Source organism: Macrotis lagotis, chromosome X (genome assembly GCF_037893015.1).
Source record: "Macrotis lagotis isolate mMagLag1 chromosome X, bilby.v1.9.chrom.fasta, whole genome shotgun sequence".
In the NCBI taxonomy this organism is placed as follows: Eukaryota; Metazoa; Chordata; class Mammalia; order Peramelemorphia; family Peramelidae; genus Macrotis; species Macrotis lagotis.
In genome coordinates, this window is record NC_133666.1 from 189,328,220 (window position 1) to 189,341,510 (window position 13,291).

General features: G+C 34.3%; 1 protein-coding gene across 4 annotated transcripts in view; it reads left to right on the top strand.

Moving 5' to 3' along the window:
- TDRD7 (tudor domain containing 7) overlaps positions 1-13,291 on the top strand; it is a 120,388-nt gene that overhangs the window by 88,946 nt on the left and 18,151 nt on the right. For all 4 annotated transcript variants that reach the window (XM_074203432.1, XM_074203431.1, XM_074203433.1 and 1 more), the window contains one exon: positions 12,570-12,704. In XM_074203432.1, coding sequence (XP_074059533.1) covers positions 12,570-12,704 — 135 coding nt within the window. The remainder of the gene's footprint in view (positions 1-12,569; positions 12,705-13,291) is intronic.

The window sequence follows — 13,291 nt, forward strand, 5'->3', positions numbered from 1 at the left end:
TCTCAATAAAAACAGTTCTATACTTGGTAAATAGTATCCTAGACCTACCTAGAAAATCCTTATTAGACTTTTTTTCTAGGTAACTAGGTGACACAGTGGATAAATGACTGAGCTTGGAATCAGAAAGACCTGAGTTCAAATCCTACCTTAGACATTTAGTTTCCATGATCCTGAGCAAATTATTTAATCTCCATTTGTCTTAGTTTCCCCATCTGTTTCTTCAGGATTATTGTGAGGATCAAATGAGAAGATATTTGTGAAGTACTCAACACAGGGCCTGGCATATATTTAGTATATTCTATAGAAATGCTAGCTCTCATTATTTAGTATCATTGTTATTGTTAAATACATCCAAAGTATCCTAGAACTGAACCACTAAAGATAATGGTCCACTTCCCTTTCTGTTGCTTCTATTCCTGCTTCCAACTTGGTTTTTCTCTCCCTCTCTGATCCAATGTAGAACAACCATTTTTGAAAAGTTTTCAGCCTTTTTAAAACTGATTTATCAAAGGGAAATACTGAAGGACTAAAATACTTTCCAATACTTCCTTTCTCACCTTTTATTTTTTTAACTTTGACTTGGCAGAGAAAGATAAATGTGTCAATATTAAATGACAAATCTTGGTACACAGAAGACTACAAAAGACACCCTTTGATATACTGGGAAAGAATACTTCACTTTGATTTATAGGTGCCAGGCTCCAGTTAAACAAGTCTTTTAACTTCTCCAAGGGGATTTACTCATTTACAAAATAAGACAGTTGGGACTAGATGACTTGATGACTGATCTTGAAAGTTCCTTCAGATCTAAATCTACAGACCCCATGAAAAGGCTTTCATTTTAGAAGAAAACCATGCTTAAGTTATCCTTGATGTCTAGATATACAATCATAGAAGCTGGCCTAGGGCAAGAATAATGAATAGAAACTTCTAGAGAGATATGGGATGATGACCAGAAAGAATGAACAGCAGTGTCGGGGCTAGAAAAAAGACGAAGAGATTTGCCTTCCCTTCTTTCTCCCCTTTAACTGCTTAAGTCCAACTACTAAAGATTCTAGGTTCTGGGTTATTGTGGAAGAAAAAGAAATAGAACCTTGTGAATATATATGTTTTATTTTCCCATTTGTCAGTCAATAGAAAGTGGAAAGAAGGGAGCTCCCACATGATAATATGGAAGGAAAAATTCTCTTTCTGTCATTTAGTTTTCCAAATTGAATTTGTAAATTGATCCTTATTAAGTTAATAAACCTGAGTCAAATTGGATATATTTCAAAGGACTCTGATTGAATATAAAGTGAATATAAAACATGGAATTGTTCAGTTGCCACAGTTCTTTGATCTGTAGTGTATCCTATGGAAATGCCCAAGTATTCTATTGAAAGATGCATTTTTCAAATGGACTTATATAGCTTTTTATTATGATTTTATATAAAAAGTATTTACATGATTGCTTATGTTGCTGTTTCACTAATTTACTAGGTACTAGTAGTCTAATCCTGAACTGTTTTTATATTCATATTTACAATTTTGAGTACTCAATATATTGTCTGAAGACTAATATGGAAAGAAAAATGCAAGACAAATAACTCTTGTAGTAGAAATTATTTTTTTCTTGAAGCATCTTCCTTGAAAACTGTTAACTCTATAGCTTATCTAAAATTATTATGTCATTAGATATGTAAGTATAGATTGCTTTATTCAGTCTTCATTATTAAGAGCTCCCTTAGGATAGGATCTAGTCATTGGAATGACATCACTGACTCTGATCCCTAAATAATTTCAAAAGGTTTAGATTTACTTCTATTTGTAGCTTTGCTTCAGATGATGGAATCATAAACATTACAAGTTCAGTTACAAGCCCTAAGCTTCCCAGAGTTTGCCATAAGAGAGCCAGTGAAGCAGAGTTCAACCTTTGGTTCCCAGTTTGGTTAGATTCTGTAATGCAGTTCTCTTGAAGGTATATAACACTTCCAGATCATGGTGACCATCAGTTTCAAGTTTAATTGTGGTGGTCTAGTGAATAGAGATGATAGTCTGGTTCCATCCAACAGGGCCTTTTGTTCATGGAGAGACAAGGATGAAAAGATGCTATCCTTTCTGTAAAGAATAGATGAACTTTAATGTTAAAACTGTACATTGTAAGGATACTACTAAGAATGGGAAGAATTATTTCTAGAATAAAGCCCAAGCCTCCTGCTAACATGTTAGACCAAATAAACTATTCATTGCTTCCAGGTCAGTCTCTTCACTTTCACTTGAATGCTAATTCCTACCTGGGCACTTTTGTTTATACTGGTTTCCTGCACCTGGAACATCCTTCTCTCAGGATCCAGCTTCTCCAGGAAACTTGTCTTAGACACTAGCCCTATACTAATGCTGTCTTACAGCACTCTCATTTCAACACTTAGTTGTATATTGCCTAGAACTGCTTTTATATGTTTGTCTCATCTCCCCATGATAATGTTGTTACAACTGTGAGCACTCCCAAGAGGACTTAGCCTCTGCCTGTGCTTACAGTTTCCAGGGGAGCCACAAAGGACTCTTAGTTCATCTTGAGATTATGGACAACAAGGGAGCTGGTGAAATGACATGCAGAGGTATGTGCTATGTTTGTCTGCCTTCCCACACTTACAATTTGTGTGTGCAGACAGGAAAGATGAAAAGACATGAGGAAGACAAACATAGCACATACTCCCGCATGTCATATCCCATTAACATCTCAGCTTAGTAAAGCAAAGGAAGGATCCCTGTAGATATTGGAAGAAATATTATAGGAAATTAGCAAGATTCCTGGGCATTAAAAAAAACAGGTATCAAGATATCGGTTAATGGAAGATTGTGAGACATAATTAAAAAAAAAAAAAGGAGAACCCATACTCTATGCAACAATGTAATAGGAATCTTTGATGATGGAAGTGGCATTATATACTCAAACACCAAACAGGATTCTTGCAGGTGAAAGGATTATTAAGTGCAATGAAATCCTACCAACCAGGAAGAATTTGTTTGAAAGTAAACTCTCTGGCCTAATTGAGAAGAGGAAATCAGATTAATTGGAAATTTGAGGAGGAAGGAGTAAAATGCACTAAAACAAAATATTCAAAATGTAATTGCATAAGGGGCGGCTAGGTGGCGTAGTGGATAAAGCACCAGCCTTGGAGTCAGGAGTACCTGGGTTCAAATCCCGTCTCAGACACTTAATAATTACCTAGCTGTGTGGCCTTGGGCAAGCCACTTAACCCCATTTGCCTTGCAAAAAAAACCTAAAAAAAATGTAATTGCATAATATGTTGGTGAAAAGGAGGTATGCAGCATTTCTGAAGTGAAAATAACAGATTGGGCACTCTATTCTGAATATGCCAGTAATTTAAAGTAGAAGTTGTACAGAAAGTAATCTGGAAACTGTAGGTCAAGATGGATACCTCAATATGACTTAATTCATGTATTGGAATTCATGACTAGAATATATCAGTGGAAGACTCGATCTCACTTAAGTATAACAGAATGTAGCTTTTAATAATTGAATTTTTCTTTTACTTTCTGGCTTGGCAGACAATATATACTATATACAAAGTATATCTTGGTTTAGGCAAAAATATTTAGTAACATTTTTCATGAAATTTTGGACTATATGATAGTATATTAGTTGCATTTAAATAATAATAATTACTCGATTAAAGGATCAGTGTTAGCCTAAAGAGGAGGGTGGTCTCTCAGTAAATACAAGAATTTGTCCTTTTCTCTGTCCTATTTGACAGGTTTTTGAGGAGGTTTTGGTTCTAAATCAGCGATTTGGATTAAAATATAAAGAACATGTTAATCAAGTTTGTGAATCTCATAATTATGAGCCAAAACCAGTATGAAAATATTTAGTCTCTTTATTTTATGTTAAAAGAATCAATTTTACAAGCACAGGCAGAGTGAGACCTATCTTGACAATAGTTTATCTTAAAAAAAAGTACACTGAGAGTTTTAATCTCAAGCATAATATAAGTTGGTCATGTGACCAGATACCAACAAACACAATTTTTGGTTTCATTGAAAGATTATAGCATTTCAATTAGTAATAATAATTTTATTCTTTATGTTGGCCATACTATGTCTTAAGTTATGTAACCAATTATGGGTGCCACATGATAGTAGGAATATAGGAGAACAATTTGGCTACAGAAACTTTCATTCACAAAATAGTTGAAAGAATTGGGGATATTTAACTTGGAGAATAGGAGAAATTAACAAGGCGCATGAGTTATATTCAGATATCTGAAGGGGTTATTATGTGAAATCTTTATTTTGTTTTGTTCTGAAAAACCAACAATTGAAATTAGGAGAAAGCAAATTACAGCTAAAAATAAGGAAGAATCTACCTCTTATTTTAATGTCTGCCATATATATCCCTCCTAACCAACCAGTATTTTACCAATCCTCCCTTCTGTTATATCAAAAATGATATGACACTTAGTACAGGGACTGTTAACTGAACCTTACCTACATCTATAGAGTTAGTTTTTTCCCAAAAAAGTAGAACATATAAAAATAACAAAGTAAAAAAGCTTATTTTGACTGTGATTTAAAGAAATAAAAGTAGCTGCCTCCTAGCCAAGCTTTAACTGATAGTGGTTATGTCAGTTCTCTTTTGACAGAGATGGTTGCTTTTGTCTTCCTTGCACTGAAGACACCTAACGTTTACCACTTGATATGGATGCTTCATAAATGTTTGTTGAATTGAATCTAATGAGCCTTTCTTGAAGACTTAGGTGCAGGGGCAGCTAGATGGCACAGTGGATAGAGCACTGGCCCTGGAGTCAGGAGTACCTAAGTTCAAATGCGGCCTCAGACACTTAAAAATTACCTAGCTGTGTGGCCTTGGCCAAACCCCTTAACCCCATTTGCCTTGCAAAAAAAAAGACTTAGGTGCATATGTGTTCAACTCAAACTAAATGAAAACTTAACAATGCATCTTTGAGTCAATCAGTTTAATACTGTAACAAAAATGAAAGGGCAGGAAAATGAACAAAATATCGCTGGATACAAATCTTTCTGAACAGTTCAATGGTGAGGAACAGAATCTTTGACCCATAATTGATGTGTCTTTAATGATAGCATTTTAGTTCTTCATGATCTCTGCAGAGTGTAGATCATACTACATGATTGCAAGTATACGTGTTCACAGACACACACCTATACTGGGATACTTCCCAATTATCTTATGGATGGTAGACTTCTAGCATCATACATTATCCAAATTAGTAATTACTGAGATCTAAATGATTGTTTTTCCCTAACATATAATACAGTTATGTGGCTTCACCTTTAGTATGATATGATGCTTCCCTTCAAGTTTCTCTATGGAATTTTCTACCCCTTTGCTGATGGTTCTTTTTGATATCAGTGTCTGCTGCTCTCCATCTTCTTTGTAACCTTCTGATTAGCAGTGCCACCTGCTTCTTCACTTTTCCCCCTTTTCTCCCAATTTTCTCATTTCTTGTCTATTCTGCTTCTTTCTTCCATGCCTGTTAATTTTCTTATAGAATAGTGTCCATTAAGTGGTAGGTATATATATATATATATATATATATATATATATAATATATCCATTACTTTGAATTCATTTCAACATTTTTATATCAATGACTTGAAAACTTATCAGATTTCTGAATATTATAAATAGACAGGATGATTGAAAAAAGATTTTGAAAGGCTAAAATGGTGAACTACAACTAAGAAAATGAAATTTTAATGGAGATAAATTAAAACCCTATGCTTGAGTTAAAAAAATTACAAGTACAGTGAAAATGTAAAATTTTATATGAAAATTAAAGAGTTTTAGTTGATGGACTGCATTAACAGAAATATTAGTGGTGAGATAAGTGATAGTTCCATTATCTTATGCCTGGTTAAAAAAAAAAAATCTGAGTAATTGTGCCTAGTTTAAGATGTCACATTTTAGAAAGGATATTGAACTATACTTATCAAAAAGATGACTAAGATGTCCAAGTTCCTCAATAACAATAATGATAATAGATAACATTTACATATCACTATATGTCAGACACTGCACTAAGCATTTTATAGTTATTATTTTATTTGATCCTCACAACAACCCTGAAATATACTTGTGTTACTAACCCCAGGAGAAAACTGAAGTATAACAAGGGTTCTGTGACTTACCCAGGGTCACATAGTTACGAAGAGTCTGAGGCCATTCTTCCTGACTCCAGACCTAGAAGGGTGCTATATGAGATAACAGTTCAAGAGCTAGAGAAGCTTTATTTGTGGAAGAGAAGCGTTGTGAGTTGGGATTTTTGGCACCAAATATTTGGAGATTTGTCAAAAAGAAGAATAATTTTAAATTTTTTCTACTTGACTCTGGTGAACAGAATTAGGACAAATGTATAAAATGTGATAGATAAAAGTGAGATATAGTATTCAAGATTTATAAATTTAAGCACTTGAATCTTGAATACTATCATGAGATGTTCTCTCCATTGATGCAGATTTTAACTATTCACTCTTAATCATCTTGTGCAACTCTTGATCATGTTCTCCTATAAATTAATCACCTGATATCCTGGAGACTGTCTTTACTTCTAATATACCAAGAATTCCAGTGAAGCATTCAGGCTATATAAGTTGTTATCCCTCACTTTTGCCATATGATCATTTCATTTTTATAGATTATATATGTAAATATAAACAGATTTCATTTTTTATCTTTTTATAGATTTGTGAAATGTGCTGCTTCAAGGGGTAGTGAATTTCCCATTAATGGAAATCTCCAAATAGAGACTGAATCACCACTTTTAAGGATATTCTAGATAAGATCAAGCATGGACCAAATGAACTCTTCATTTTTGAGATTCTAAGGTTCAGCTGGCTAATCATTAACAGTGATCCTGATATCTGCTCATTTCACCAAGTATAATCTCTAGAATTTTGTGTTTTAAGCTCCTTTTCTTGTATTTAGTAACAGAAATGTGACAGTCTGTGCTATTTGAAAAAAAAGATTTATATAACTTTATTTTAGAGTACTTACTACTCAAAATACTATAGTGAATCTGTGGGTATTCCCTCATCAGTGGAGATCGCAACTCATCCTTGTATGCCCATTTGTTTGACTCTTGTCCATATCATCCTCCAAAGAGTTCATTCTAGCTTGCCACTCTATACAGGGAACCTTGTTTTCTTTCAATAGCATACAGATACCAATGGAACTTGTGTTATACTTCCTTCTTGTCACCTGGATAGACCATATTCTTCTTATTTTCCCATTTCTTTTATGATAGATTTAGTTTGAATACTAATTTGTTATGTATTGCAACCTACCTGCATCCACTATGTATTTCTCAATTTCCCTCTAATTATGCTCAGTTTTAAGTCTCTGAAGATTTACAGTTTTCTATTACTAGGTTAGTAGGGTTTTATAAATATAGCAGACTATATTATTTGTTAGTTATTCAATCATACAGAGTTCTCAGTACTTCCAAACTAGGTGGTACAGTGGATAGACCACTGGTCTTGGGAGTCAGGACAAGACAGATACTTGACACTTAGTAGATTGTTACGTTGGGCAAGTTGTATCCAGGTCCATCTCCAGTTCTCCTGATTGATATCTGGCCACTGGACCCAGATGGTTCTGGAGGAAAAAGTAAGGCTAGTGACTGAGCACAGCAGCCCCCTCACTCAAATCCAATTCATGTGCTTCATTGCATTACGTCCCTCATGTCATGATTTACTTCAAAAATGAAGAACAAACATCATCAGGGGCCCTAAATAATAAGACTCAATAACACTTTGTCCAAGAATGTACAATTATATGTATTGGTTTAGAAGTATAGTGTTAGTGTAAGTTCAGAAAAATGGATTTTTAACTTGAAAAGATTACATGTTCATTATAAGCAATTATCTGAATGAGCCAGACTTGTGATTTTCTTAGTTTAGATAACTTCCATTTGCACAGCCTTAGACATTGAGAGGTTAGGTGACTTCTGCTCTCTTGTGACACTGATCACACTAGCCAGCACATATTGGAGGCATGACTTGATCCTAGGTCTTCTTGATTCCCTGATTAGTCATTTTTCCATGATGTTATGCCATTATGTATATACATTGGTACATCTGTAATGTATAAAAGGCATCCTTGAAATATATCTGTGAGCTTCTGAGATTGGATTATTTTTAAAAATAGAATTTTTAGACTATAATGCTAAAAGATGAGATATGCTCATTTATAACTATATTTTTCCTTCATGAACTGATCTTGTATTATGACTTTAACCCTAACTTTTACGTAAATGACTCTGACATTTCCATATTCAATTCTATCCTCCAGGCCCATTTGGCTATGGGATAGCTGTATTGAGCATGTCAAATTACCTTTCTCTCTTCTCCCCTAAATTTTATCCCCCCCCAACCTCCCTATTTCTTTCAATGACCCTAGATCCATTTATTTTTTTTTTTAGTCTTTTAAATTTTAAACCTCAAGATTTTTGGTTTTTTTAGCTAAGTTCAGGCATATTTGTCACTTGTTATCTAGATTATTATTACCAGTGTCCTAGCTTGCCTTCCTCCAGACTTTTCCACCACTAATCCATCCATCCACAAACCATTTTATCAAATTAATCTTTTAAAAAAACTAATTTCTTCATTTTACTTTCATACTCAAAAATACAAACATAAAGTTCAGTTGGGTATAAAAACCATTTCAATCTGATATTATCCTACCACATCAGCCTTATTTTCTCCTCCAAATAAAATCCCTATTCCAATGTCCCTGCAAAATGCTATGTTCATTCCTAACTCCATCTTCTGTTCTGCTATATTCTCCCAGCCTGAAATACATCTTCCCCCAGCCCCTGAGTTCACTTATCCAAAGTCTACCCATCCTCTAGGGCTTAAGTCAGGATCTTCTCTTACTGAATGACTGCAGGCTATGCACTTCTCTCTGTGCATCCAGTTATTTTGGCATTTGTTCTCAAACAAGCCTTGCATTCATTTCTCTCCAGGATTTCTCTCCAATTTCCTAACTTAAGCATGAATCCTCTGAAATGTTTCTACGTGGTTATTCAACCTTGGAAACTCACTATTTCCTGAGACAATCCTCCCACCTTTACATAATTTTGTTGCTAGGAAGATTTTCCTTATGTTGAGTCAGAATCACTAGCTAAACCTCAAGTCCCCTCACCATTCTTTTCAGCCTTCTTTGGGTAACAATATAGCATGTCATTTTTTCTTTTGAAATATATCATTCAAAATTGTGAACACAGTATTTTAGATGTCATATGACCAGGACACCATTCAAGAAAACTGTCGATTCCTTTTTAAGCACTGTACTTCTAGTCAGTGCTTTTTTTGTTCTGAACAAGAACCTGATAGTGTGCGTCATGTACACTATTGATATGTACTGATAAATTTGTCAAGAACATTTTAGAATTTGATTTTGTGCTACAACAAGTATGAAGCAGGGAACAACACAGGGCTTTACAAATTAAATGTGCGTTGTCCTTCCTTTGCCTTGTTAAATGGCATGTTTCTTATGCCCCTCATTATGAACTGCAAGATACTGAATTCTGGGCACCTTTTAGGAAGGACATTGATAAGCTTGGAAAATTCCCCGAAAACATCTGGCTACCTGGATAAAGAAGAGCATTGAGATCATGCCATATGAAATTCACTGAAAGACCTAGAGATGTTTTAACCTGGAGAAGAGAGGACTTGGCAGGACTGGACATTTGTTTTCAAATAATCAGCAAGTAGTTGTCCTATGGAAGATGACTTCTTTTGCTTTACTGGAGAGGACAAAACTTGGAAAAGGATAGATAAGTTGCAAAGAGACAGATTTGAGCTTGATGTGAAGAAGAACTTCTCAACAGCTAGAGCTATCCAAAAGTGAACAGTCCAAAAGTATGACTGCCTCCAAAGCTGGTGGTTTCCCTCTCACTCTAAGCTTTCCAAGCAAAGGCTAAATAACAATGTGTGAGGAAGGTTGTAGATTGACTGAATTCTTTATTATTTACTGATTGTACTAGATGGACTCTGAAAATCCCTTTCAACTCTGAATGTGAGAAATAATTTTAAAAAAATCTTCCTCCTGTTCCTTATTTAAAATAAATTATTTAAGACTGTTCAAATTTTTTAATTTTATTTTATTAGAGACCAGAAAGCATATTTTAGGATGAGAAAAATGCTGTTTATATATTATACAGAAATGCCAGAGGTTGATCATGCTAAGTTGTTTTGTTTCTCATATATCCATATTAATTCATGGAACCTGCAATCTACTGAAACATCTTTGTAAAAAATTAATTGCTAGGGGCAAGTAGGTGGCACAGTGGATAGAGCACCGGCCCTGGAGCCAGGAGTACCTGAGTTCAAATCCAGCCTCAGACACTTAATAATTACTTAGCCGTGTGCCCTTGGGCAAGCCACTTAACCCCATTGCCTTGCAAAAACTAAAAAAAAAATTAATTGCTGTATATAGTTCTGTCTCTTCTGTCTTATGCTTAGTTGATTTGTTTTAAGCTAAGCATTTCTTTATATTTATTATCAAGTTTCATTTTCTTGAATGTCTCACTGCATCTTATTGAGGTCTTTTTAGATTACATTTCTCTTTCATTTGTTGTATTGGCTATCCCTCTTATCTTTGTGTCATCATCAGATCTGGTAAATCATCATCATCAAATTTTGGTAAATACTTTGAATGGAGCATGACTAAAAAAAAAAGGCCTTACAGCATAATCATCAAACACATCCTTCCAGTTAACACTGATCCATCAATGATTAATCAGTACTATTTGTGGCTAGTTGTCATTTACTTCCAAATCTACCAAACTTTATTGTCATCCCTTTTTATAAAAGGCATGGCTGAAATCCAGTTATATGTCTGTGGTGTTTCCCTAACAACCAGTCTAGTAATTGTTCCAAAAAAGTACTGAATATTGAGATCAATCTGACATGATTGTTCTTCATAGACTCATAAAGGCACTGCTTCCTTGATTACTAAATAGATGTTTTTGAGTAGTTCATTTCAGATTTTTGTCAGAATCAGCATCAAACTCCTCAGCCCCCAGTTGGGTTGTTTTACCTGTTTCCTGCCCTAGCACACACCATTTGTCTCCATGTTTGGTCAGTCACCCTGAGTGTCTCAGAGACTACATTATTTTAGTGATCTAAGATGTAATTTCTCTGGAACAGTGATTTGATCCCCCCCCCCCCTCCCCTGCCCCAGAACAGTGAAGGACTCATTCATTATCTCTCCATTTATCCTCAGTTTCGGTTCCTACTTTTAAGGTTTTATCTTTCTAAATCAGTAAGCCAAGTAAAAAGAAAATAGGGCTTGTCATCATTGCCCCATCAACCCAGAGCAACATGTACAATGTTTCACTATGCCTGCTAGTTGGAGAACACACTTCTCACAGGGCAGGAGGTGGTTGACTGCAAACTGGTCAAGCTTCTATCATTGGGGAGTTGAGATTAGAGATGAGTGATCAATCTAAACTGTATTAAGAACCTGGTAGTCATTAATAGTTTTTAATCAGAGAAAATAATTAGTAGTTTTAGTACCTCAAATGACTACCAGTCTCTGAACCTCCAGCCTCCTGCTTTAGCTTTGCTCAGTCCAAGACTTAGGACCACTATTCAAGGTCCAAAACACTCAATGTGATTTCAGATTTAGGCGGATATCAGAGTTGGATGGCAAGTGAAGTAGCAGTCTGTAACAATACATTTCAGGAGGGAGAAGGTGATACTCATCTTTGTCCACTTTGTTATATATTGTTCCATATGGTATCTCTGTTCATATCTTGTATTTATATATTCTGTTCCTTTTTTTAAGTCTTTTTAAAATGAGTCATCATCATTAACATATTTATTTCATATCATATTCAAGACCTACCTGATGATACATAAAGACCTTGGAGTTTAGTAATAAGGTTCTCAACCAAGTTAAGCCTATTTTTCAGTGACTGCAAGCAAATATCACACTGTTTATTAAGGGAAACTAAGATTATTTGAAGAACACCCTTAATCTTTTTGTGTTGTCATAATATATGCTAGCCATGATTTCCTGCAAAGTATTCATTGCAATACAACTAGAACAAAATAAAAATGGGTCCGATCAGTATAATCTATTTTATAATCTTAACTGGTTGGATTGATATAAATACAAGGTTTAAATGAAAACTTTACCAACTTGTGAATAAAATGTAGTCAAATATCTTACTATATAAAATGTTTTATTTGTAGGAAAGAATGACTTAAATCTTACTAAAGTTAATTAGGACTCAACTAATTTTAATTAGTTATTGCTGATATTTTCTGCTACTTATTGCTTGTTAAAATAGAAAGAACCTGGCTGTGGAGTCAGAGACCTAGCCTAAATTTTGCTTCTTGACATTTAATATGCCTGTATTTCCTCATTTGTAAAATGTTGGAGTTGGATTGGATGACCTCTGACTACCCTGGCAATGCTAGCTCTAAGATACTCAAAATGTAAACTGGAATTCGAGTACTCAAATATCTTTGTGTTTTAAAAGTCTGTCTTAAGTTAATGAATGCTTTTTTTATTCCAGATAACAAATGTTCACAGTAGTCGGGCTCTTGATGTTCAGTTCTTGGATTCTGGCACAGTTACATCTGTAAAAGTGTCAGAACTCAGAGAAATTCCACCTCGATTTCTACAAGAATTGATTGCAATACCACCACAGGTAACATAAGTTTAGAAAATTTGCAAAAAAGCTATTTGGAATGTAGCCTTCATCACTACTAGATCCTTTTAAGAAAGCATAGGCTCAGTTAATCTAAATGCTATTTTTAAGTTGGAACATGTCTAATTTTAGTTGGTCACTCATTTTCCAGAAGTATAGTAAAATTTTGCCAATTCAGACTGAAATTAGTAGGAATTGTTTTTATTAATTTTTTTAAGAAATGTATTTTATAAAATGTATTATAAAAATACAGTTTCATCATGTTTAAGTTCAGACAGTTAATTGGAAATAAACTACCTACATAGTAGGAGTCAGGCTTTAATAAACAAAAATGATTAGTAATTTAAAATCACATTGAAAAATAAACTACTGTCATTGATATACTGCACTGCAATTATATTGTTTGTAAATGCATATTGCTAGAATGCTTAAAAACAAAACATTAAGTCATTATTCTCTTTACTAACCTTTATCCATTGATATTGTTGTTCAGTTGTTTTCACTGGTGACCCCATTTGGGGTTTTCTTGGCAAAGATACTGGATGGTTTGCCATTTTCTTCTTTAGCTCACTTTATATTTAAGTAAA